This window comes from Aulonocara stuartgranti (genome assembly GCF_965226115.1).
Source record: "Aulonocara stuartgranti genome assembly, chromosome: 11".
In the NCBI taxonomy this organism is placed as follows: domain Eukaryota; kingdom Metazoa; phylum Chordata; class Actinopteri; order Cichliformes; family Cichlidae; genus Aulonocara; species Aulonocara stuartgranti.
Genome location: NC_138947.1, coordinates 32065850 through 32086683, shown reverse-complemented (window position 1 = coordinate 32086683; position 20834 = coordinate 32065850). Strand labels below are relative to the sequence as shown.

The 20834-nt window shown below is 41.9% G+C and overlaps 2 protein-coding genes across 3 annotated transcripts; one reads left to right on the top strand and one right to left on the bottom strand.

Moving 5' to 3' along the window:
* Window positions 1–431: 431 nt before the first annotated feature.
* Window positions 432–15805, bottom strand: pop1 (POP1 homolog, ribonuclease P/MRP subunit). Its single transcript, XM_082552661.1, has 16 exons — window positions 15691–15805; window positions 15365–15494; window positions 13128–13277; window positions 12588–12763; window positions 12195–12455; window positions 12003–12090; window positions 11666–11844; window positions 11268–11530; window positions 11053–11146; window positions 10853–10961; window positions 10633–10752; window positions 9061–9182; window positions 8758–8949; window positions 2942–3096; window positions 2077–2292; window positions 432–1428 (listed from the first exon to the last, which is right to left on the bottom strand). Exons 2-16 carry the CDS (start codon window positions 15489–15491, stop codon window positions 732–734), a joined length of 2949 nt encoding a protein of 982 aa, XP_082408787.1. The 5' UTR covers window positions 15492–15494; window positions 15691–15805; the 3' UTR covers window positions 432–731.
* Window positions 15802–20507, top strand: LOC309717808 (2-iminobutanoate/2-iminopropanoate deaminase-like). Of its 2 annotated transcripts, none has more exons than XM_082552668.1 (7): window positions 15802–15879; window positions 16106–16182; window positions 17396–17501; window positions 17896–17950; window positions 18060–18128; window positions 19912–19967; window positions 20069–20507. In XM_082552668.1, exons 2-7 carry the CDS (start codon window positions 16118–16120, stop codon window positions 20126–20128), a joined length of 411 nt encoding a protein of 136 aa, XP_082408794.1. In that variant the 5' UTR covers window positions 15802–15879; window positions 16106–16117; the 3' UTR covers window positions 20129–20507. The 2 variants fall into 2 exon arrangements, with proteins under 2 accessions (XP_082408794.1, XP_082408793.1); XM_082552667.1 differs by having other exon boundaries at window positions 15835–15879; window positions 16065–16182.
* The last annotated feature ends 327 nt before the right edge of the window (window positions 20508–20834 follow it).

Sequence of the window (20834 nt, the reverse complement as noted above, 5' to 3'; positions counted from 1 at the left end):
GAAAAAAAAAAAAAGTGCTTCAGGAGCCATGTTTTTAAAATCTTCTGTCACAATAAAGTTGCTCGTCATCGCTCCGAAAATCTGTTACCAATAAAAGCAATAATGCATCACCCATCTTCACCTCGAACTACATACTAAACTTTAATGTTGCCGAGCAACTATGCTCTTATCTTCCACCTACATATTATGGGATGTGCAGGAAACTGCTTTTCCTGCCAGTGTGACTATAAAAAGAATGAATGTTAAAGCATCAGTTGTTCTGAGCACTTATGTTGATTGTAGGTTAATGGCTGTGGTTTCCCACAACAGCAGTTCTGTTCAGTATAGTACGCCTATTTCATAGCATATACTCAAAACCTCTTCAATGCAATGGAAGCTGCAAACACCCTCTTAAACACAAAGTCTGTAACATAACTCATCAAATCCATTCATTCAGGAAACCCAAACTTAAAGTTTTAATCTTTCTGAGACAAACCAAGGCTCTCATTCATTTACAGTATTCAACCGATTCTTTTACAGATTATTGATTTAACTAAGTAAAACAAAAGGTAAAGATGTATCTCAGAGTATACTATACTCAACTAAAAAGTCAATTAGTTGCTTGTTGTGATGCCATGCAAGTCAATAAATCTTCAGTCAAGGCACACAGATTCCATCAAATCACTGAACAAATGAAACATCAAACAATTTACTGAACTCTTGGCATTAACTTGCATAGACTAAAACAGACCTCAGACCTCTATGTTGATCTTAGCAAAGCGGTAGTGCAAGGAGGTGGGGTTCCGAAGCAGCAGCTTTCCTTTGTGTTCGCTTGTCTGATTGAGGAGGGTATTAAGGAGCCCAGCAACGCTCACAAATCCAAGAGCCTCCCCGCAGCCTGCAGACATGGAGAAGTCACCCTGAGTGACCCAGCCCACGGTCACCCGGGAGCAGTGAGAGGCAACACTGGGCAGAGGATCCGGCCACAGCCCTAGGACGAGGTCTGAGGAAGACTCCGAGAAGGATTTAGGGTCTTTGGATGCGTTGGTGTCTAAGTCAGAAGCAAAGATGAGGTCTGCCTTCTTGCCATCAGGCTTATCAGGAGTTACAGAGGGTGTTGCAGCCTTCTTAGGGTCCTTTTTTCTGCGTTTAATTCTGCCTTTAAAGTGGTCTCTGTGTGGTGGCTCCTGAGGACCGCCAGTTCCTTGTCGATTTCCTAGCGCCTTTAGGTCATCTGGAGTTGGCACGCATAACATGGCATGGTACTCCGGTTTGCCCTTTGACGGCAGCGACACATGCACCCACACCAGACTCATCGCATGTGCTGACAGGAACGACGTCACAGCTTCACAGCTGATAGGCGGTAGCTCGCCAACACGGCATGGCCTCTGACCTTTGGATGTTGTGGGTCTGCACCAGGCAGAAAGCAGCTTCAAAGCCTTTCTGTTCCTAGGAAGCAAAAAAGAAATTTGTTTAAAAAGCCCCATTTAAATCAGGTGATTAATACTAAAAGGAAAAGTAGCATTTTCATTGGCCCCATTAGCCATCCTCATAGACCAAATTTTGTTGGAGAACATTTTTAATGCCTAATGTTGAAAACAAAAAGGGAGCCAATGGACGGTGAAAATCAATCCAATTTTTTTCCCATAAAGTCAGTCATTACTCAAAGCTTATGTGATGGTTTTATGAGGATAGATGCTACTTTTCCCCTCCACTAATCACAGTGATGTATTGCAGCAATTTAAGGCTGGATGTACTTTGGGTATTCTCATCGGGGACATTATGATGAAAGGGGGGTACGACTGGAGAAGCAGCATGCATCAAAGCTGTCAAAAGCAGCGATTGTGTCTCTTAATAAAAAATACAAAGAGGAGGAAAGAGATGATTGGAGTCCACGGCCTCCCAAAAACACAGCACATTAATCTCAAGGGACTCTAAAAAGTCTGCTGCATTAATATTTCTAAAAGTGCGATTTAGACGTGTGTGATAAAGGCACTTTGGGAGCACCAGTGCGTGTATGTTAGTGTACACGTCAGTACTGATAAAAGTTTATCTTCACTCTAAGAAAAGAACACCACAAACGTTTAAAACATGTACCTCAGTACAGTGAATCGGCTCGGAGGTTTTGTTATGCTGATCGCCTGTTGTGATGTCCTCTCCTCGGTCACAGCGTCAGCCTGTGCTGTGGTTCGTTTCTGGGTGCCTCCTTCCCGCACGATGATCTCCCACTCCTCTGCCAGCTGTTGCCAAGGGCAACAGAAAGGAGCCACACAGCCATGCTTAATGTAATTGGTCCTCTTGGCGGGTGGATGCCTACGGAGAGGTCAAAAGGGCAAACCTTGTCAAACCATTGGGCAACCTTGCCAATTTATGCAAGACATCACAAGTGTCGAGCAGTGGATAGAAGGGGACAAGCGACTTTATTAGCATCTCATTTGCATGGCGACAGAGATCCGCATTATGAAAATTAACTGGGTCACATCTTTGGAGTGCTTCCTCTTATCAAAACCTCTAATCTACTGCTGATCTCGCCACTCAGGCTGTAGATTATGAATATTATTACCCCCGTTTATGACTTTACACTAAAAACAGAACACGGCGAAGAGTTTTTAGTTCCAATAAAGTCTCATTATCACCTCAGCCAATGTTTATGTAACTAAAAATATTTTACCATCACATTTGAAAGATTGCTTTTAACGTTGCCAGCAGTTAATTAAAACAAATTGGAGAAACATATCCAACATGTATAAACGACTTTGAGATTCTGGGCAAGTTCTTAAGATTCTGTTTTCTGTCTGCAGGCTGACATAGTAGTTAGACGCCAGAATAATATTACAAGATACACAAAAGCTTTGGCAGGACAAAACGTCCCCACTGAAAACGGACCTCACCATGTTTGATAAAAATTAATCACACACTGCATTAATATTTTTCTTCCTTCCCTACTCAGTATCCAGCTGACCTTTTAAACTTGTTCAGCAGCTCGGCCTCCTGCTCCTCCTGAAAACGCATGCCTGCGGGGCAGTCTGGATAATCACGGGGAAAGTGAGGCGCTGCTTTGTTTTGAGAGTGTTTCAGACTCATATTGAGTCCACCTATGCGAACTCCTCTGTACACCTGCAGGAGGGAGAAACGACACAGAAGAGATGGATTTTTAGCCGACTTCAGAGGTAAAGCAAATCTGAGGGCTTCAGTCAATTCAACGTTATTTATATAGCACAACAGTCACCTCAAGATGCTTCATTTTGTAAGGTAAAGGCCCTACAGTATTATAGCATATCTTACCAACATCACTCTACATTTTCAATAAAATGAGGAAGCAAATATAAAGTGAAAGCCTGAGAATCTCTGATATCACCATCTGGCTTATTTGCAACCAGTCTAGGTGATCCAGCCTTAAGCAGTTGGGTAGTAGGTTATCAGATGAAGGTGGTGTTATCGACATGTCAAGTGTGCTTCCTTTCATGCAGTTTAGGTTATTTGGGGGGGTTAAACCAAGAAAAAGATACATTGTTACATTTTTCATCTGCAAACCAACAGACAAACAAGAAAAAGAAGAAGTGACCATTATTAAATGTTTCTGCTTCTAATGTGCACATGTATGTTCTGTGGAGTCAGGATTCAAGGAAAAACAACTGATTATTAACTCTCAGAGCTTACAGTCCACAACAACTTGATGGCAAACAAGTAAAGTGGAAATATAGTTACCAAGTGACCCTTTATTGTATTTTTTTTTTTTTTTTTTAACAGGCTAATTATAAGATCATTTCTTGAACAGCTGACAAGCAGATGTATTTTTCTATTCTATAGTTTTTTGATTTTATCATACACAAAGGGGGAAATGGTCATTTGATCTCCTGCAGAAACTGTAAGTTAGTTTAATTACAAAGAAATTAACAGCCTTTATTTTCATGGAGAGAGTTGGAACATGAACCAAAATCCAGAGGAAATAAATTACAAAAGTTATGCACCGTTTTACTGATTTACGAGTGAAATAGATGTGAAGTAAAACAGAACTTGCTTACTAGGTTTGCACTCATCTTTACAGCAGCTCTAAATGCTTTACATTTCTTGGCTGATTCTTGGTAACTCAAAGCATACGCTCCCTCCACAGACTTCATATTGAGGATTGAGAACTGGTTAGCTGTGATCTTAATGAGCTTCTTTTTTAGCCACGTTTGGGTAATGGTCATGCTGGAAGACCCATCCTTTAGCCGTTTTCATCCATGATTTTTAAGCCAGAATTCTGGATCAAATACCATTTCACTCAATGACATGTAAATCAATTTATAACATATGTAATGCATTTATTCTTGATTTTTGGTTGATCTCCCTCCATTAAAATTAAACTTCCATAAAAACTGCTAGTACCTAGAAGACACAACTATGGTATCAATTTTAGATCCTATGTGGCCTTGTTGTCAAGTTACCACATTCACAAGATTGTCAGAAAACTTGACCTCTGAACTTGAGGTCAAGATGAGCCATATTCGAACTTGTCCAAGATTTTAATGGTATCAATTTATCGGATCCACACTGGCCACGGCGCAGGGTGATGACAAAATCCCATAAGTGTTTTTCAGCTGTGGAGGAACAGCAAAGAGAGCAAAGCTACAAATTCAGTATGGGATCAAATAATCATTCCCCCCACTGTATCTGCTTTTGCCCCACTCAGGGTTCATACACATTTTTCAGGGTCAAATTCAAGCACTTTTTAAGCACATTCCAGGTCAATTTTCAAGCTTTTCCAGCACATTACCAAAATAGAAGAAAGCATGTTTCACTTTGCATCACCTCAGTAAGACCTTGTAAAAATTTTAACAAATCATCTTAGGTCGACTTAAATGTCTTTTGTCCCCCTTTTGTTAAAAGAGAAAAATGCAGCACACAAAAATAGTGAAAGAGGAAACGGTTGCCTTACATGCATATAGTGCACAAACTCAAAAATCACATTCCTCTTAAAAATTAAGATGTGCAAATGTGAACAAATCAACTTGTTAGAGATCTTCATCTTCACTGTAAATAAACAACAACCCAGAAAACAAGAAAACTGCACCAAACACCACAAACACCAACAAATTAATGTCTTCTCATCAGATATTGAAGCTTCTTTCCTGTGTGACATAAAAAAAATAGGAGACAGATGTTTGTTTGTTTTTTTGTTCTTTTTAACTAGTTAAGCACCCACGCCCAGAAAAATGGTAAATGGCCTGTATTTGTATAGCGCTTTACTCAGTCCCTAAGAGCCCCAAAGTGCTTTACACGTTCAGTCATCCACCCATTCACACACACATTCACACACTGGTGATGGCAAGCTACATAGCTGTAGCTATAGCTACAGCTATGTAGCTATAGCTACAGCTACAGCCACCCTGGGGAGCACTGACAGAGGCGAGGCTGCCGGATACTGGCGCCACCGGGCCCTCTGACCACCACCAGTAGGCAACGGGTGAAGTGTCTTGCCCAAGGACACAACGACCGAGACTGTCCAAGCCGGGACTCGAATCGGCAACCTTCCGATTACAAGGCTAACTCGTGAGCCACGATCGCCCAGTGGGGACATTTCATTTTCGAGCAGGAAGCTCCCCCTTTTTGTTATACCCTTTAGATCAGGGGGCGGCTCTTTAGTCCTTATAGTGCGGCTCCGCGTGGTTTGGGAAAATAAATTAGTATTTAGCTGAAGTGTATTTTATTTATGTTAGTTCTTTTTTTTTTTTTTAACTTGTAGTTCTAAATTGGAAGATTATTGTGATTTTGCAATATACAAATAAAATTATATTTTGTTATTTTTTCATAGCTCAAAGTAAGCGTCACACTCGCGGAAGCCGGTGTACCCGGTGAAACGCCGTGCATTTATCGAGACTTTCAACCCCAGATAGGCCAATTATGGATCTTCGGCTCTTTGGGTCTTAAAGGTTGCTGACCCCTGCTTTAGATGAACAGAGTTTTTTAATTAAATACATATTCTTTAATAAATGTTCTCTTTTATAAAAAGTAGGATAATTTAAAATAACTTTTATTATAGCTCTATTGCATAGAAAAAAAAAAACTCTTGTTTTCTGTTGTCTGTTATATAATATTAGGGATGTTTGTGACAATTAATTTCATAATCGGCTGGACTAACCAATAGTCCACAACTAGGAAACACTGAAATTTTAAGTTAAGTTTGAAAACAGTTTAAAAAACAGTTTTAAAAAAATACCCCATTCCAAAATGTCTTGTGACAATCTCATTGGCTTAGGGAGTGATGATTAGGGGTGGGTATCATTTAGGTTTTATCCGATACCGGTGCCAAACCGGTATTTTTGAAACGGTGCCGGTGCTTAAACGGTGCTCAAACCGGTGCTTAAAGAATGGAGAACACAAACTTTGTCCAAAAACCTCTCATGTTTAACTGTTTTCCACTTTTTCTTTGGTCATTTTAGCCTTTTTGGCCAGGGTGAAGGGAGTATCTGCCATCAAACAAGAAGACAGCCGTATGTAGCTATGATGATGTTTGCTAGTTCACCTTACATGCATTAACGTAATAACGTGGTTAGCCTACTCAACGTAAATTACACACGAACAACATTAAGCTACTCACGCAGAGAAGAACGGCTGCTGCTGCTACACTGGCAGGGCTAGGGGCCAGGACTCTACTCTTCGGGTTTTTGGGGGATGTTGCAAACTCCAGGTCTGATAACAGGCAACCCACGCGCAGTAGATGTGCACGGTGTGAGGTCTCGCAGCAAGCTATCAAATACGGCGCATTTCTCGGCTTTTAAAAAAAACCCGCTATGCGTCGCCAGGTGTTTCATCGGATTTGAGGTGTTACCTCCTTTGCACAGTATCACAGTATCAGCTTAAAGCACTTGTTGCAGGCTGCTGAGTTTGCATCTTTTGCTGTGAAGTACAGCCAGACTTTTGACCGCTTCGCCTTGGGCATTTTTAATCTGTAGCTCTGCTCTAAAAGAACGTACATACCTGGGCCCGCCTACTATCCTCGGAAACGTAAAATGATTGGCTAGAATCTAAAGTGTATCACAGCTCAGGAAGAAAAAACACCGAAATAAAGCACCGAAATGTGCGCTGCTTTTCGGTCTGGTTACTACCGTTTATGACAGAACCGGACACCGGTACCCATCCCTAGTGATGATGTCATAGGGAGATCTTAAGAATCTTAGGTCCTTTGATGCGTTTCCTTATGTAGGGGTGAGAAACAGCAAGTTTTAGTTCGTTTTAGCAGCATCTGTGTTTGCAGCCTACAAACGTTCACCACAGAAACAAAGTCATCGTATTGAAACTCGAACATGTTTCCAAGAAAAAAAAACAAAAAACAACCAATTCAAAAAGATTACGCCGCCTCTCCTTCCTGGCGTGGCCGGCCAATTTCCCCAAATGGCGTGTCATCCTTCCAAAGGGCGTTAGAGGAGAGCAGGAATGAAAACTACCTTCTCCAGAAAAAAATGCAACAAATTGAAGAAGAGAAACTTCAACTGGAGAACAAGTGTAGACGAATGGAAGCCCAAAGTAAAGAGCTGGAAGACAGACAACAGCGCCAGCCGGACATAAAAATTATTAATGAGGGCTGGGGAATCAAGTTTGCTCAAACCCGAGAGCAGATTGTGCACCTCATTAAAGAAAACAGGCAAAAGAGTGCAGAACTAAAAGAAATGACCAACCAGCTCAAAGACAATAAAACGATGACTGATAAGATACAGTCTAAAACTGCAAGAGTTTTGTAATCAGCTGGAGGACAAAGCAACTAAAGCGGAAGAAGAAAAGGACAAACTGGAGAAACGCTGCTCACAGATGCAGCAAAGGATCGAGCAAAATGCAAGAAACAACTCAGAGCTCGTTAAGGTGATTTTGGTGGAATATAATAACTTGAAGCGTGAAAACACTCAAATGCAGGCACAAAAAGAACAACAAGACAAAATACATGAAGACCTGCAGCTCACGCTCCAAGAAATCCAGAAAAGAAACGAGCAGTTAGAAGACAAGCACAAAGAAGTGCAACAGAGAAATGCAGACATGCACAAGGACAAGCTGATACAGGAGGCAACATCCAAACAACTCCAAGACAAGCTTGAAGAACAACAAGCAACATTAGAAGAGGTGGAACAAAGATGTGAGAGACTTGAAAAGCAAAACACAGAAACAATTGATGAGTTGAGAAATCTCATCCTGGAGAAAAAAAGCGCTCGTGGAAAAGTGCCTGAAAAAAAAGAAAAAATGGTTCCACTTGTTCCGGAGGAGAGACGCTACTGCTTCCTCACCTGATGTAGCCTCGTCTTGCTCCACCTCTGTTAACCCCCCCCAACCAGTCCCAGCAGTTGACTGTCCACTCCTGGTTCCTGCCCGTTTAAAGGCAGTTTTTCCTCCCCACTGTCGCCAAGTGCTTGCTCAGAGGGGATTGTTGGGGTTTTCTCTCCTCTACCTTGTTTCTTCATTTACTTGCTTGTTTAACTTTTTTTTCAACTTATCTAAATAATAAACCATTTGAATTTATCCTTTGAGTATTTTTCATCTCATCTTTACAGAATTTTTCCAAAACACTTTCAAACATTCAGATCTGTCTTTTATTTTCTTCTTGAAACCTCCACTGTAACAAGAAATAAACCACACCACAGTGCACTGTGAAGCAAACTAAAACTCACTATATGAGTTCACAGTACATCAACCCAACAACACAGTAAATAAGTAAACGTGGCAGCATTCGATTTAACCAAACCAAGTAGTGTGAAAGCACCCAAACCACTCCAAGGAAAAGTAAAAAAATACTCCAAAACGTATTACCAGTGGGATCCAGAAGGCCATCCCCCAGCCTTTGGGAAGCAACAGGTCCCATCCAGCACCCCACGAGCTCATCTCATGCCCAACCTGCTTGCCCGGCTGCTCAACAAGGAGAATGGGGACACGACCCTGCAGGGGAGTTGGGCTCAGCCTGGAGCCTGGCACCAGCACCTCACTCCTCATACGGTTCAGCTCCTGCAGGCGGTAACAGAAAGTGTAACAAGTAAGAGCCACATGTGCTCTTTCAGGAATGGAGAGGCTAACGCACGATACGACGACAATGCTAGTGGCGGGAGAATAAGCTACCTGCTCAGATATCTTGTTATCGGTGACATTGTCTCGCACAGACTGTTCCCAAATGAAACTCTGACAGCAAGGCTCTGGTACTCCCTCCAACATCAGCTTCCGCCTCTTCTCTTCGTCCACCTCTGGAAGAAACACACATACATGGCATACCCCTATATAACCAGCATCACTAATGTGAGGTGAGACAGAGTCCCTCGACCTCTGCTTTATGATCTAAAATTTTGATAAGCAGGTGATTTATCAATGATTTAATAAAAACAAAACAAAAAAAAAACATTGTTACATCTGCAGAGTTTTCATGTATGCAGCCAAAGTCATGTTTGCATCTCTCACACTGGGTTTGGCCTTAATAGAACTTGATTTGCCAAAATAATTCAAAACACAGAGCGTTAAAGTAATAACATATCACGGTGCAATGCAGCGCTCTGCTGGGAAACCTTGGGTCCTGGAATTTATGTGGATGTTACTTTAACATATACCACCCACATAAGCATCGGTGCAGACTAGCACACACCACCATGGCAACAGCAGGGCAGGTTGTTTTAATGTTGCAGCTGATTAGGGATGGCCACAGAGTGATCAATCATAATGTTATGCCCCTGTGGGTCCCATTTCACCACCGATTTATCAAAGAGAAGCAAAACACCCATCTAGTACAAGAAAATCTGTACTGTGTCTAGTCATCTGTATAGTCAATAAAGTCCAATATGAAGATTTAAACCTGACTTAGTTCAGATGCTAGACATCAAATATGCATTTTCTATAATAACTCAGTACTCCTACTGTAAAGCAGGATGAGGCAAAGAAAAATAGTACTGAGCAATATTACCCAGATATCACAGCAAACCTGTTTGTCAGAGCTCCACCCACATGAACAATAAAAGGTTCCCAATTTAAACTTATTACAGCCTCATGATGCTGCGAAGCCATTAAGGCTGAGGGAAAATATAAAGGCATAAATTTATTAGCCAAGCAGTTCTATTTTTAATTGTAGAATTTTCCTGTTTATTCATATGTTCACATATTTTTTGTTGCTTTTCCCTCACAGTCTGAAATATGCCTGATGATCAACTTCCTACTGAAATTTGATAAAAGAAAAACTAGAAACTAACAGCTTGATATAAGACATTGAATATCAAGTATAATAATTATGTTAAGATAACAAAAGAGACTTTTATTCTATTTTTCCATTTATGCAATGAGAATGGATCATGAATATGGTACATCTGATTTAAATCACTAAAGGGCCCTTTTAAAAACAGACCTCTTTCAAGCATCTTCTCATAAGTCAGCTGTTGTCAGTCACTAAGGGTGTGTTTCGAGTACAGGGTTCTGCCAGGATTCGAACCTGGAACATCTGCATGGCGAAGCAGAGGCTCCCCGGAGCACAGAACCAGATGTGTACTCACTGAAACAACCTCAGGACCAGAAACAACAGACTGACTCTCTGCTATGTCAGATTTTGCGGCAGGAGAGAAGCAACAGTGTCGATATACTGTGAGATGTACAAGTACTCGACTTTAAAACCCCTTTCCCCTCCTCCACCGTCATATCTGGTATATCTGATTTTACCTTGTGCCTGCTTTACACAAGGCAAAGCTTTAACTCTCTTTCTTGGTAAAGTGAGCCTCGGGTCATCCACAGTCAGACCCAGCACCGTGCCTGAGGGGAGCTCGGCGGTCGAATAGATGCCTATGTGAACGACAGTCAGGGTGAGACAGAAAAGCCTGGACACACAATCAACTAGCAAAATAAGTAATCAGGGATTTTAAAAAGTAGAGGAAAAACAAACCTTTCAGGATGTTAAAGATATCAGCTTGTTGTTGATGCAGAGTCATCTTGGCCTCATCTGAGCAGTGCTGAGGCCACCAGAGGGAGCACGTCTGGGATTTCGGCACTTCCTTGTTTACAAAAAACAAATTCAAGCATGAAGTGTAAATGAAAAACGCCTTTTGGGAACAATTCAAGTTAATAACATAGTACAGTTCTTACATCACAGCCTGTAGCAGCTTCTAAAGTGTCTACCAACACCGAATGGGACTGTGGTCCAATCAGCCGATAGCGTACAATCTCCATTGTGAGATCGCTGCACGCACACACACAAAGAATAAAGTGAATGAAACAATCATCAACATCTACAGTAAAATCCAATCTCCTAAATAAACGTTCAATCAAACGCTTCGGTTTGTTCCTGAAATGACACAAACTTTATAACTATTCCATTTGAGCTGGACCTCCAGCTCACTGGGGTGGAGCGTAATCTTGTTCCATCACCCAGGATCTTCTTTGCAGGGGGTCCAGTGGCATCTTTACAGCTACGCTTTCTCTTGGTTCCAGGTACCGGCTTGGCCTCAGGTGTGTTTTCAGGCTCTGACTCTGCCTCCAAGGTGGGATTAACCTCTACTGGTGCAGCCGGAGGTAATACAGCCTCACAACACTGACACACAGTTTGTAATTCAGGCAGAAGATCCTGGAAGGAGGATACCGTATATGGAATTAACAGTCCTGCTGGAGTCATTTGTAAATGTAATAATATCAAGTAAAAATTCGAAAGGCCAACCATAAAAATAATTTACAACCAGCAGACCTCTAAAACCAGTCACACCTGCTTAAGAGTGGGATGAGCCCAGATCCACAGCTGCCTGTGCACTGAGCCCTGTGTGCGGGGTCTCCAGAGGAAGGTGACGGGCCCCAGGGGCTGTGAGGGGTACCGTCCAGCTCTGTACACCATGACACTGCCCTGTCTCCTTCCTGACAGACACAGTGCTGCAGCAAACGTAGGGCCTAGAAAAGAAAAGAAAAGGCATATAACTACACTACTTAAACTAAATGTGTAAGTTAGCAGGAGTTGCTGATAAAAACCCGTCTGGTTCTTTTGCCATCAGAACTATTGTCTGAAGGCAAAGAGAGAAGCCCAACGGAAAACCTCTATTATTTCTTACCTGCTTCCTTGCTGGTCAGCTGTGAAAGAGCAGCTAGAAGCTTGTCTTCGTCCCCCTGCAGCTCTATGCAGCAGTAATAAGAGAGATCCTGAGCAGAGATAATGCAAAATGTAAGCTGATGTTCCAGACAGCGACATTACAGTACGTAAAAACAAATTATTCACAGAGTCTGTGTGAACAGCAGGTGGTTACCTGTAGGAGGCAGTGGCTGCTCATTGCTCTGTAGCAAGCCCGGTAGCATTTGTATGTGGGCCTGTCCCCGAGGCAGTAACCCCACTTTTTAACCATGTGGAAGCGCTTGGCGTGCCAAATGTGCGTTTCTAGCCAAATGTTCTTCCGCTGACGGCGATTGAACTCCAGCAGCAGGTTTCCGTGACGCCGCCGGGCCTTGCGGCTCTTGCTCTTTGCTTGCTCCTTCTTCTTTTTGGAGCCAGCCTGGAGACCCTTCTCCCGCTGACAGAGGAAGGACAAGTGAGTGGACATGTCCCAGGTACTCAGAGTGGAGGACTTTGTATATAAAACAAGGGTATGGAGGTGTTTGTGAGACATTCAAGTGCTGAAAATAAAATACGTCCAGAAATTTACCATTCTGTTGGCCACCTCTCTCAGTCTGTGAGGAAGCCGCTTGGTGTTGTGGCTCATGGCTCGTCTCCTCATGTGTTTGGGCAGAGCTTCAAACACACGGCTGCTGCTTGTGGTCTTTCTGACAGCTTTCAACATGGCGCTCACCTCTGCAGCCCTGGCCCTTGCAAAAGCTCCAGCTGAGTGAGGAAGGTAAAGATGGAGATGGAAGTCATTCACTGGACGGTCTCTGTTCATGAATACCTTTACAATTCATTTCTTTCATGACTGTCTATGCTCTGAATTAAACTTAATATGTAAAAAATGGGGATAGGTTAATTGGATAATCCAAATTGTCACTAGGTGTGAATGTGCGAGTAAATGTGAGTGTGAATGGTTGTCTGTCCCTGTGTGTTAGCCCTGCGACAGACTGGCGACCTGTCCAGGGTGTACCCTGCCTCTCGCCCTATGACAGCTGGGATAGGCTCCAGCGCCCCCCGCGACCCTGAAAAGGAGAAGCGGAAGCGAATGGATGGATGGATGTAAAAAATGTTGAGATTTTACCAGTGACGTATTTGGGCATCTCCTTAGTGTAGCCACCACCATCTTTATGATGTCCACGGACCCATCCGCTCTGGTGGGGAGTTTTCTTCTGCCTTTCTGTAGAGGGGTGCACCTCCGAAAGACCACCTTTGAGAGGATCAGCATTTTTTCCTGTCGGGGTCAAACAAAAGTGAGAGTGAGTCAAGTGTGGTCTGCCTCTACAAATGCGTGAAAACTCGCCCAACTTAATAAGGCATCTAACATCTTTGTCCTCTTGTTTATTCTGTTTTCACATGAATCTCATCATAGAAACAACCTTAATAAGAAGGGATTCCTCCCTTGGAAAAAATATGTTCCCTATATTCACTGTATGAACAACACATGACAGAGGAAGATGAGGAACTAGAAAGACAAAAATTTGGAGGGCACTTAAAAAAAGTTTTAAAGAAAAAAAAAAAATCATAAGAACCAAGTGACAGACAGTCCATAGGGAAGACTCACAAAATCTTGAGATACTCCTACCAGAGGTGCAACAAAACAAAGCAACAGTAATAATTTTCTCGAAGGTCTCTTACACATGAAATAAATTCTTGCATAAAGTTATTAATGTCAATTGGAAAAAGCTATGTTAAACAGGAGGTGCTAGACCTGAACTCAGGTTATTTCACTATAAATGCTCTGATTTGTCCCAAATTAAGTGTGACCATGGACAAGGGGGTCCTCTAGATGCCCGAAATGCCCTCTAGATGTCCTTTGGACAGAGGCGGTGCCTTACGACACCAACTGTCTGCCATCCATAATCCAGTTTTGAGATCCCTTTCCAGACGCCCTAACGCCCACTCACATCCTTGGTCATCTGACCTCAGTAAGTCACATGACAGGGTGGGGCTAGTTTTCACAGTGGGTTCACCCAAAACCTTGGCTGATTGTGACCCACACCCGTTTTCACACCTTGGCTCATGTGATTACGTAAAGGATTAATAGGGGGTCAATGACCCTCTTGGGGGGGGGGGAGGGGGGGCACTCCCATAGGGCTTAAAATCTGGGACTCTCCACCATTTGACCCTAGAACTGAAAAAGCTTCTCAGGTGAAACGTCTTCAAGAAACTTAAAGAAGTCCAGACGCTTTTCTTTCCAGGCTCCTTAGACTATGATGAGCTGGATGATTGAGAACCTTCACAGACAGATGCAGTCCTATAAATGCATACATGTACATAAGTACTCAAAGCCTTTGCTCAGGACTTTGTTGAAGCACCTTTGGCTGCAATTACAGCCTCAAGTCTTTTTGAGTTTAAGCTCTGCACACCTGTTTTTGGGCAGTTTCTCTTATTCTTTTTTGCAGACCCCCAAGCTCCATCAGGCTGGATGGGGATCAGTTATGTTTGTTATCTTGGATGTGTGCTTAGGGTTGTTGTCCTGTTGGAAGATGAACCTTCATCCCAGTCTGAGGCCCAGAGCGCTCTGGAGCAGGTCAGCATAAAGGATGTCTCTGTACACTGCTGCACATGTACAAACATCCCCCAGCATGATGCTGCCACCACCATGCTCCACTGTCGGGATGGTACTGGCCAGGTGATGAGTGGTGAATTTACCACAGGTGGGCTCCAATCAGCTATGAAAACAGTCGATCAGTTGAAACAGGATGCACTTGAACTTGACTCTGTGTGTCATGGCAAAGGCTGTGAATACTCATCTACAAGTTATACCTTTGTTTTTAGTAGATTTGCAAGAATTTCAAGCAAGCTGTTTCACTTTGTCATTATCAGAAATGTCATGTACAATTTAGTCCATTTTGGAATAAGGCACAACTAACATGTTTTCATGAGTCTTCCATGACAACACATGGAACAAGTGACACACTGTGAATACTTTCTGGACGCACTGCATGGCAAGTAGCAGAAATATCAGATATGACATATATCCATTTACTTAGACAGGAAGAATGTTCTGTTGTGTTTGATATTTAATGTATAGCTATATCAGATACAGTCATGTATGACCTTATCTTTCAAGTATGTATGATACAGTCCAAGGAGAGCAAAACTGTTCAGTTCACCTTGGCTTTATTCTGCTTATGTGGTTCATATTATCTGCCGATTTAACTATTTTGGCAGTAAATTTTTATACAAGAATCCATTTCATACGTGGAAGAAAACACATGTGTGCTTTGTTCTGCATTACTGTAGGGGACTCGCTGGCCGTTCTTCCAGTTTAATATGTAATAGGCTACGTGAAATAACCAGGGAAGGCAAGAGTACCGGTGCCAGGGGCGTCTGCTCCATTCTGTGTGCTGCTCTCCACGTTAGATGAAGAAGATGGATACTGCACACTGGCGGGCTGATTTCTCATCTTCTTCTCCCGCATTTTGACTTTAGCCGCAGACATTTTCTGTAAGATACAATAAGACGCTTGAGACCTCGCTATGTGAGCACCTTCTAACCCAAACAGTTGAATGCTGAGCTAAAACGCAGGCTTGCTAGCAACGTTACCTGGCGTAAAGTTGGGGAGTTGTTTTAACTAACAAAACCAAAGCAAAAACATTTCTATACCAAACGTACAGAGGAATTACACTTCATAAGGTTACCTCAAGGTTCCCCAGTGTGATGTGTGTCAGAAACGCTGTTCCAGCTGCAGGGACCCTCTAGTTTTACGTTTAGCAACCATGTGAGGTTTCCTCACGCTGGTGCTGGTCTTGTTTGCTTCCGGATATGACGTGTTCAGGGGGCTTTGTAGAGTATTCGCGCGTCAACAAAAAAATCCAATAAAAACCAAGGTACGTTTTCGTAAGATTATGTGATATGTTGTCACTATTGTCTCTTACTTGAGTTTTAAAATGTCTGAAGTGACCAGTTTTGGAACTAAAATCTGTAAAGGCAAATGTGTTTGCGCATGTGATATGTCTTTTACGGTAAAGCAGCTCTGACGTCCTTCTGACATCAGCGCTTTTTCTGCTTGCAGCCTTCTGTTGTACAACTTACTTCTTTCACTTGGGCCGATAGATTTCCAGTGAAATGGCTGCACTAATCAGGAGGATTATCAGCACAGCTAAAGCTCCTGCTGCTATCGGTCCGTACAGGTGAGAAGAGCTTTGAATCATTGCCCTAAGGTTAAAGTTGCAGCTGGCACACACCTGCCGCAGCACCAACCTACATTACATTTGGACTGTTAATAGCACTGACTGCCAATTCATTGATGACACACCACGACTTTTTTTGCTTAATCTGGTAATACAGCTATACTGAGTTCACTGTTTCGTCCATAAGATTGCTGCTGGGAGAGGTGGGATAGCATATGCTCTCAGAGCTTTTGGGAGCAAAGTTCAGATTTTTGGATGCTGCACTTTAAACTCTACACACCACTAAAATGTTAAACAGCAAACTGTGCCCGAGGTTTTTCAATACTTTAGTCTGCCATTAATTAAATTCAGTTTAATTTTATTTATATGACGTCAAATCACGACACCAGTCGAGTTTTTTTTATATTGTTATAAATGGTAAAGAGCCTAAAATAATACAGAGAAGACCCCAAACAATCAAACGACCCTCCTGATCCAGCTCTAACTTAAGTTTAAGCCTAATCCTAAAAGCAGAGAGGGTTTCTGTCGCTCACATCTGCACAGAGAGCTGGTTCCACAGAAGAAGGGCCTGGAAGCTGAAACCTGTGCTTTGAAACATTGTAGGAAACACAGTTATGCCAGTTGTCTGAGAGCAAAGTGCTCTATTGGGGTGATATGATACTTTGATACAATGCTCAACTGAAGGCTTTTTAGGTAGTTTTTAGGACATCCATATAATAATGAGTTACAATAGTCCCACCTAGAAGAAATAAATGCATGAATTATTTTCAGCATCACTCTGAGACATGATGCTTCTAATTTTACAGTTACTGTACAAATGCAGGTAAGCAGTCCCAAACATATGTTTAATAGGGGCACAGAAAAATGACTTCAAGACTCCTCACAGGTATAGAGAGTGTTCTCTTTATCGAGAAAAGAAGCTGTGTATATATTATTAAAACAGGGAAGATGCATAAATGCAATTTTATGAATCTATTATTCAAAAGGAAATAAACGTCAAAAAACAACCCTCAGTTAAAACCCTACACATGGAGAGATAAGTGACGTAATAGTCAAGCAAACATACAACTTTTTTTAACCTCACTTCCTTCATTATTAGTAAATCTTTACTTAGCAAAGATCAGCAGAAAGGACAATAAGATTTAACACTGTGAATGAAATAAACCCAGAGTAGCTAAGTCTTTGTCTTTGCGTGTTTGTGTGTGTTTTCCAGCCAAGCAGTGGTGGTGGATCGAACCATGTATATTTCAGGACAGCTGGGAATGGACCCTGCCAGTGGACAGCTGGTGGAAGGTGGTGTTCAGGCTCAAACCAGACAGGTGACACTGGAATCCCCATCATCACTGATTCATTCTTTCATTCATTCATGAACATGGAGTACAGCGACACTTGAAAGCGATCCAGATATCAGTAGATGTTCCTAATTCCTAACTGCTGAGATAATCGCAATGGAGTTGAGCTCACAACCAAGCCATTGGGAGGCTGCTACAGTGTGAATAAATGCAGTCCATTATTTAAAAGAAAATCTAGTGACAATGCTTTTAAAAATAGTGCCTTTTGAAAAAACCCACCAGTTTTCCTGCGGGAGACCAATTCCAGGTTAATTCCTTAATTCTCTGTAATGCTGCAGAATAAATTTAAGACTGGTCTGAAAGTCATCCCAAAGTGAGAATTACTTTTGCACAATCGTGTACATGACTTCTGTTTCTTCAGGCTCTGGTGAATATGGCTGAAATACTCAAGGCTGCTGGGTGTGGTTACACCAACGGTGAGAGAGCCTTGCCTTTCTTTGCATGTGCACAGGACAATTCTTTCAACTTTTCAACCACAGACCCGATCATGCACTATTTTCTTTCTTTTCTTGTTACTTCCTGAAGTTGTCAAAACCACAGTGCTCTTAGCTGATATGAACGACTTCACCAGTGTCAATGACGTGTACAAGCAATGTGAGTATCAATGATTCAGTCATTAACGTGTATCAGTATGTGTTTGGAGTTATCTGCTGCTGTTGGCTTTCATTTTGCAATACAACGTTAGCCACCAGGTGTCAGCACAGTCCAGACGACGTACAGCGCTGCTGCATAACAAGCAGATTTTATAGACTCTTTAATTTTCCAGTAATGTATTCACCCAGAAGGCCTTTACAATAACTCAACTAGGGCTTCAATTTGCCTCTTTATATTCTAAATATGCTGTGGAAACTCCAGAGCAAGTTGAATTATGAAATAAATATTCAGAAACACAGGGGCAGAAACACTCGCAGGGAACGCTGACATTTGCTGAGTCACTTAGCAGAGTGAAACCTGAGCTTCCCCCACCAACGGGTCTTAATCTTAATCTAAATGTCAGACGACAGACTGCCACATCTGACATTCCATAGATTAAATTTAAAAAAAAGTTTAAGTCTATTCACAAAGCCCCCATATCCATTTCATTGTTTAAGTAGTATGGTAGAAAAGATAGCTGGGCATTTTTCTAATGCCAGTTAATTCAGGTATTGCTCCTACAATCAACTGATCCAAGCACCCAGGTTGATGCACTCTGTGTTGAGTCCATTATCCGTGATTACATCAGTACAGTCAAATCAGATTATTCTTTCAGTCCACCTCTGTCTTTAAAGGCCCTGCACCAAGTCACAGGTGTTTTCACTTTATTCTGGTTGATTAGGCTTTTGCTATGGTTGAAGTTGGGTGCAGCTATGCTGCTGTTACATGAACCGACAAGAACAACAATGGCATAAATTCTGCTGCCTGAGCAGAGGCCTTTACTACAAAACAGGAACTCATCTTATCCAGGTAGCTTTGGGGTTAACCCCAGGTTTTCTGTACCACAAATGTGGTCACTTCTTACCAGGGTACATCGCCATGGTAACTTGTGCTTCCATATTAGAGGTCAACAGGTATGAAATCACCACCTACTGACCAGTCAAGTCTCCAGAAAATAGCGTCACCATTACTTGAAGATCCCTCAGACCTCTGAGAATAGGAGTGTCTAAAGTTTTTTAATAGCATCAGTAATAAATACCTCGATCGGGAAACCCTTGGTTAACTCAGTGAGTGGATAACCAGCTTTGTGATCACGAGTGTTAGGTTCAGTGAATCCAGATAACAGAGAGATAACCAGAGATAACTTTGTAGTGCAGTGCCCAGCACAATCAAGGACACTCTGTAGTAACTCATTAATGTGTCTTAATTATTGCTGCGGCTTTTCATTGTAATACATTTCCCATTGTGCATCTAATAATGTGTTGTTTTGGTTTTTGTACTGATGAAACTGTGTGAATATATATGATAATTATACACTGAATTTTAGATATTTGATGTATATTGTGTCTAATATGTGTGAACATAGTTAAATTGTTGTGCAGATTAAAATTGTCACAAAGACAAATGTTCTGTTGATTCAGTGCTATTTGCAGGTTTATGTAAATCCAAAAGTGTAACTAATAAGATGAATAACTGCTTGTTCAAGCTGACTGATGATGACGCCCTGATTTGTGTACTCGCACACCTGTGTTTCTCCTACTCTGACAGTCACTATAAAGAGCTTGCTTGGTTTATCAGTTGATATAAAGGCATGTCAGACAAGGACAACACTATAAATGCCAGGTACCAGTAGTTAATTGGCTGCTTTGCAGTCCTGTAAGCTTCTGTAGATTCTGTATCTGTGAGTCATTGAAAGTCTGTATGTGTAAATGTGTTGGTGGCCTAACTCAGCTGCTTTCTTTAGTCTTTAGCACCAACTTCCCAGCCAGGGCTGCCTATCAGGTCGCTGCTCTCCCTCGAGTGAGTACTTGACAAAGACTTTTTATGCAGTTATTCTTTTGTGCTTTGAACCCAACAGAAAACCACAATTCTCACCGTACTGATGCTGTCTCTTTCTCCAGGGTGGACTGGTTGAAATTGAAGCAATTGCTGTTTTGGGCCCTCTGACCGACACTTCCTAACAAGTACATTAAACAAGCAAAAACTAGAAAGAGCTAAAACCACTGAAAAGTGTGAAACTGATGTAATTATAGGTCTAGTATCATCAGCGATTTAGCGCTGTTTTAACATGCCACAGGTCACCTAGCAGACTAACAGCAGTCAGGTGTGGAGCACTTTCTCCTCCCTCACTGACAATGATGAAATGTATTTGAAGACAGCACTGCATTTTAAATCCACTCTGCTCACATTTCACTTACAATAGCTGAGAAGTACCTAAGCTTGTTTGTTGGATTGGATTACACTACCGTCCTGTGTTGTCATCATGACAGTGTATCCTCTCTCTTTGTACCAGGTGATAGATGATCGAGCATAACTGAATAATAAAAGGTTTTAATTTTCCTTAATTGCTTCTTAATGTCAAGAAAACCGCCTGTAGATGATCACTGTAATCTCACATTGTCTCATGTACACTAAAAAGTCCTCAGCAATTCTGCAATAACTATGAACAGAGTTTGTTTAACAGGGTTAACCCATGCCAGAATGGGTTGTTTATTTGCAGGCTTGCAAACCCATAAAGAACTATATGATTTGATTAACTCCTGTTGGATTAATGTGTCTGAATCACTCAGTATACTTTGGGGCTAAATAAAAACCTTCAGCCTGTTGGAACTGCACAACGCAAACTGATTTTTAAAACAGCAGTTCAAGTCTTCATGTGCATACTAA

Excerpts from the sequence above, each read along its gene's own strand:
- pop1 (XM_082552661.1), bottom strand. The coding sequence starts at position 15,491 with ATGTCTGCGGCTAAAGTCAAAATGCGGGAGAAGAAGATGAGAAATCAG. Across the intron at positions 10,753-10,852 it reads TATCTTTAACATCCTGAAAG|GCATCTATTCGACCGCCGAG; the intron begins GTTTGTTTTTCC and ends TCGTTCACATAG. Across the intron at positions 3,097-8,757 it reads TGGCCTTCTGGATCCCACTG|GTGTACAGAGGAGTTCGCAT; the intron begins GTAATACGTTTT and ends TCCCTCCTGCAG.
- LOC309717808 (XM_082552668.1), top strand. The coding sequence starts at position 16,118 with ATGGCTGCACTAATCAGGAGGATTATCAGCACAGCTAAAGCTCCTGCT. Across the intron at positions 18,129-19,911 it reads CAATGACGTGTACAAGCAAT|TCTTTAGCACCAACTTCCCA; the intron begins GTGAGTATCAAT and ends TGCTTTCTTTAG. Across the intron at positions 19,968-20,068 it reads AGGTCGCTGCTCTCCCTCGA|GGTGGACTGGTTGAAATTGA; the intron begins GTGAGTACTTGA and ends CTCTTTCTCCAG.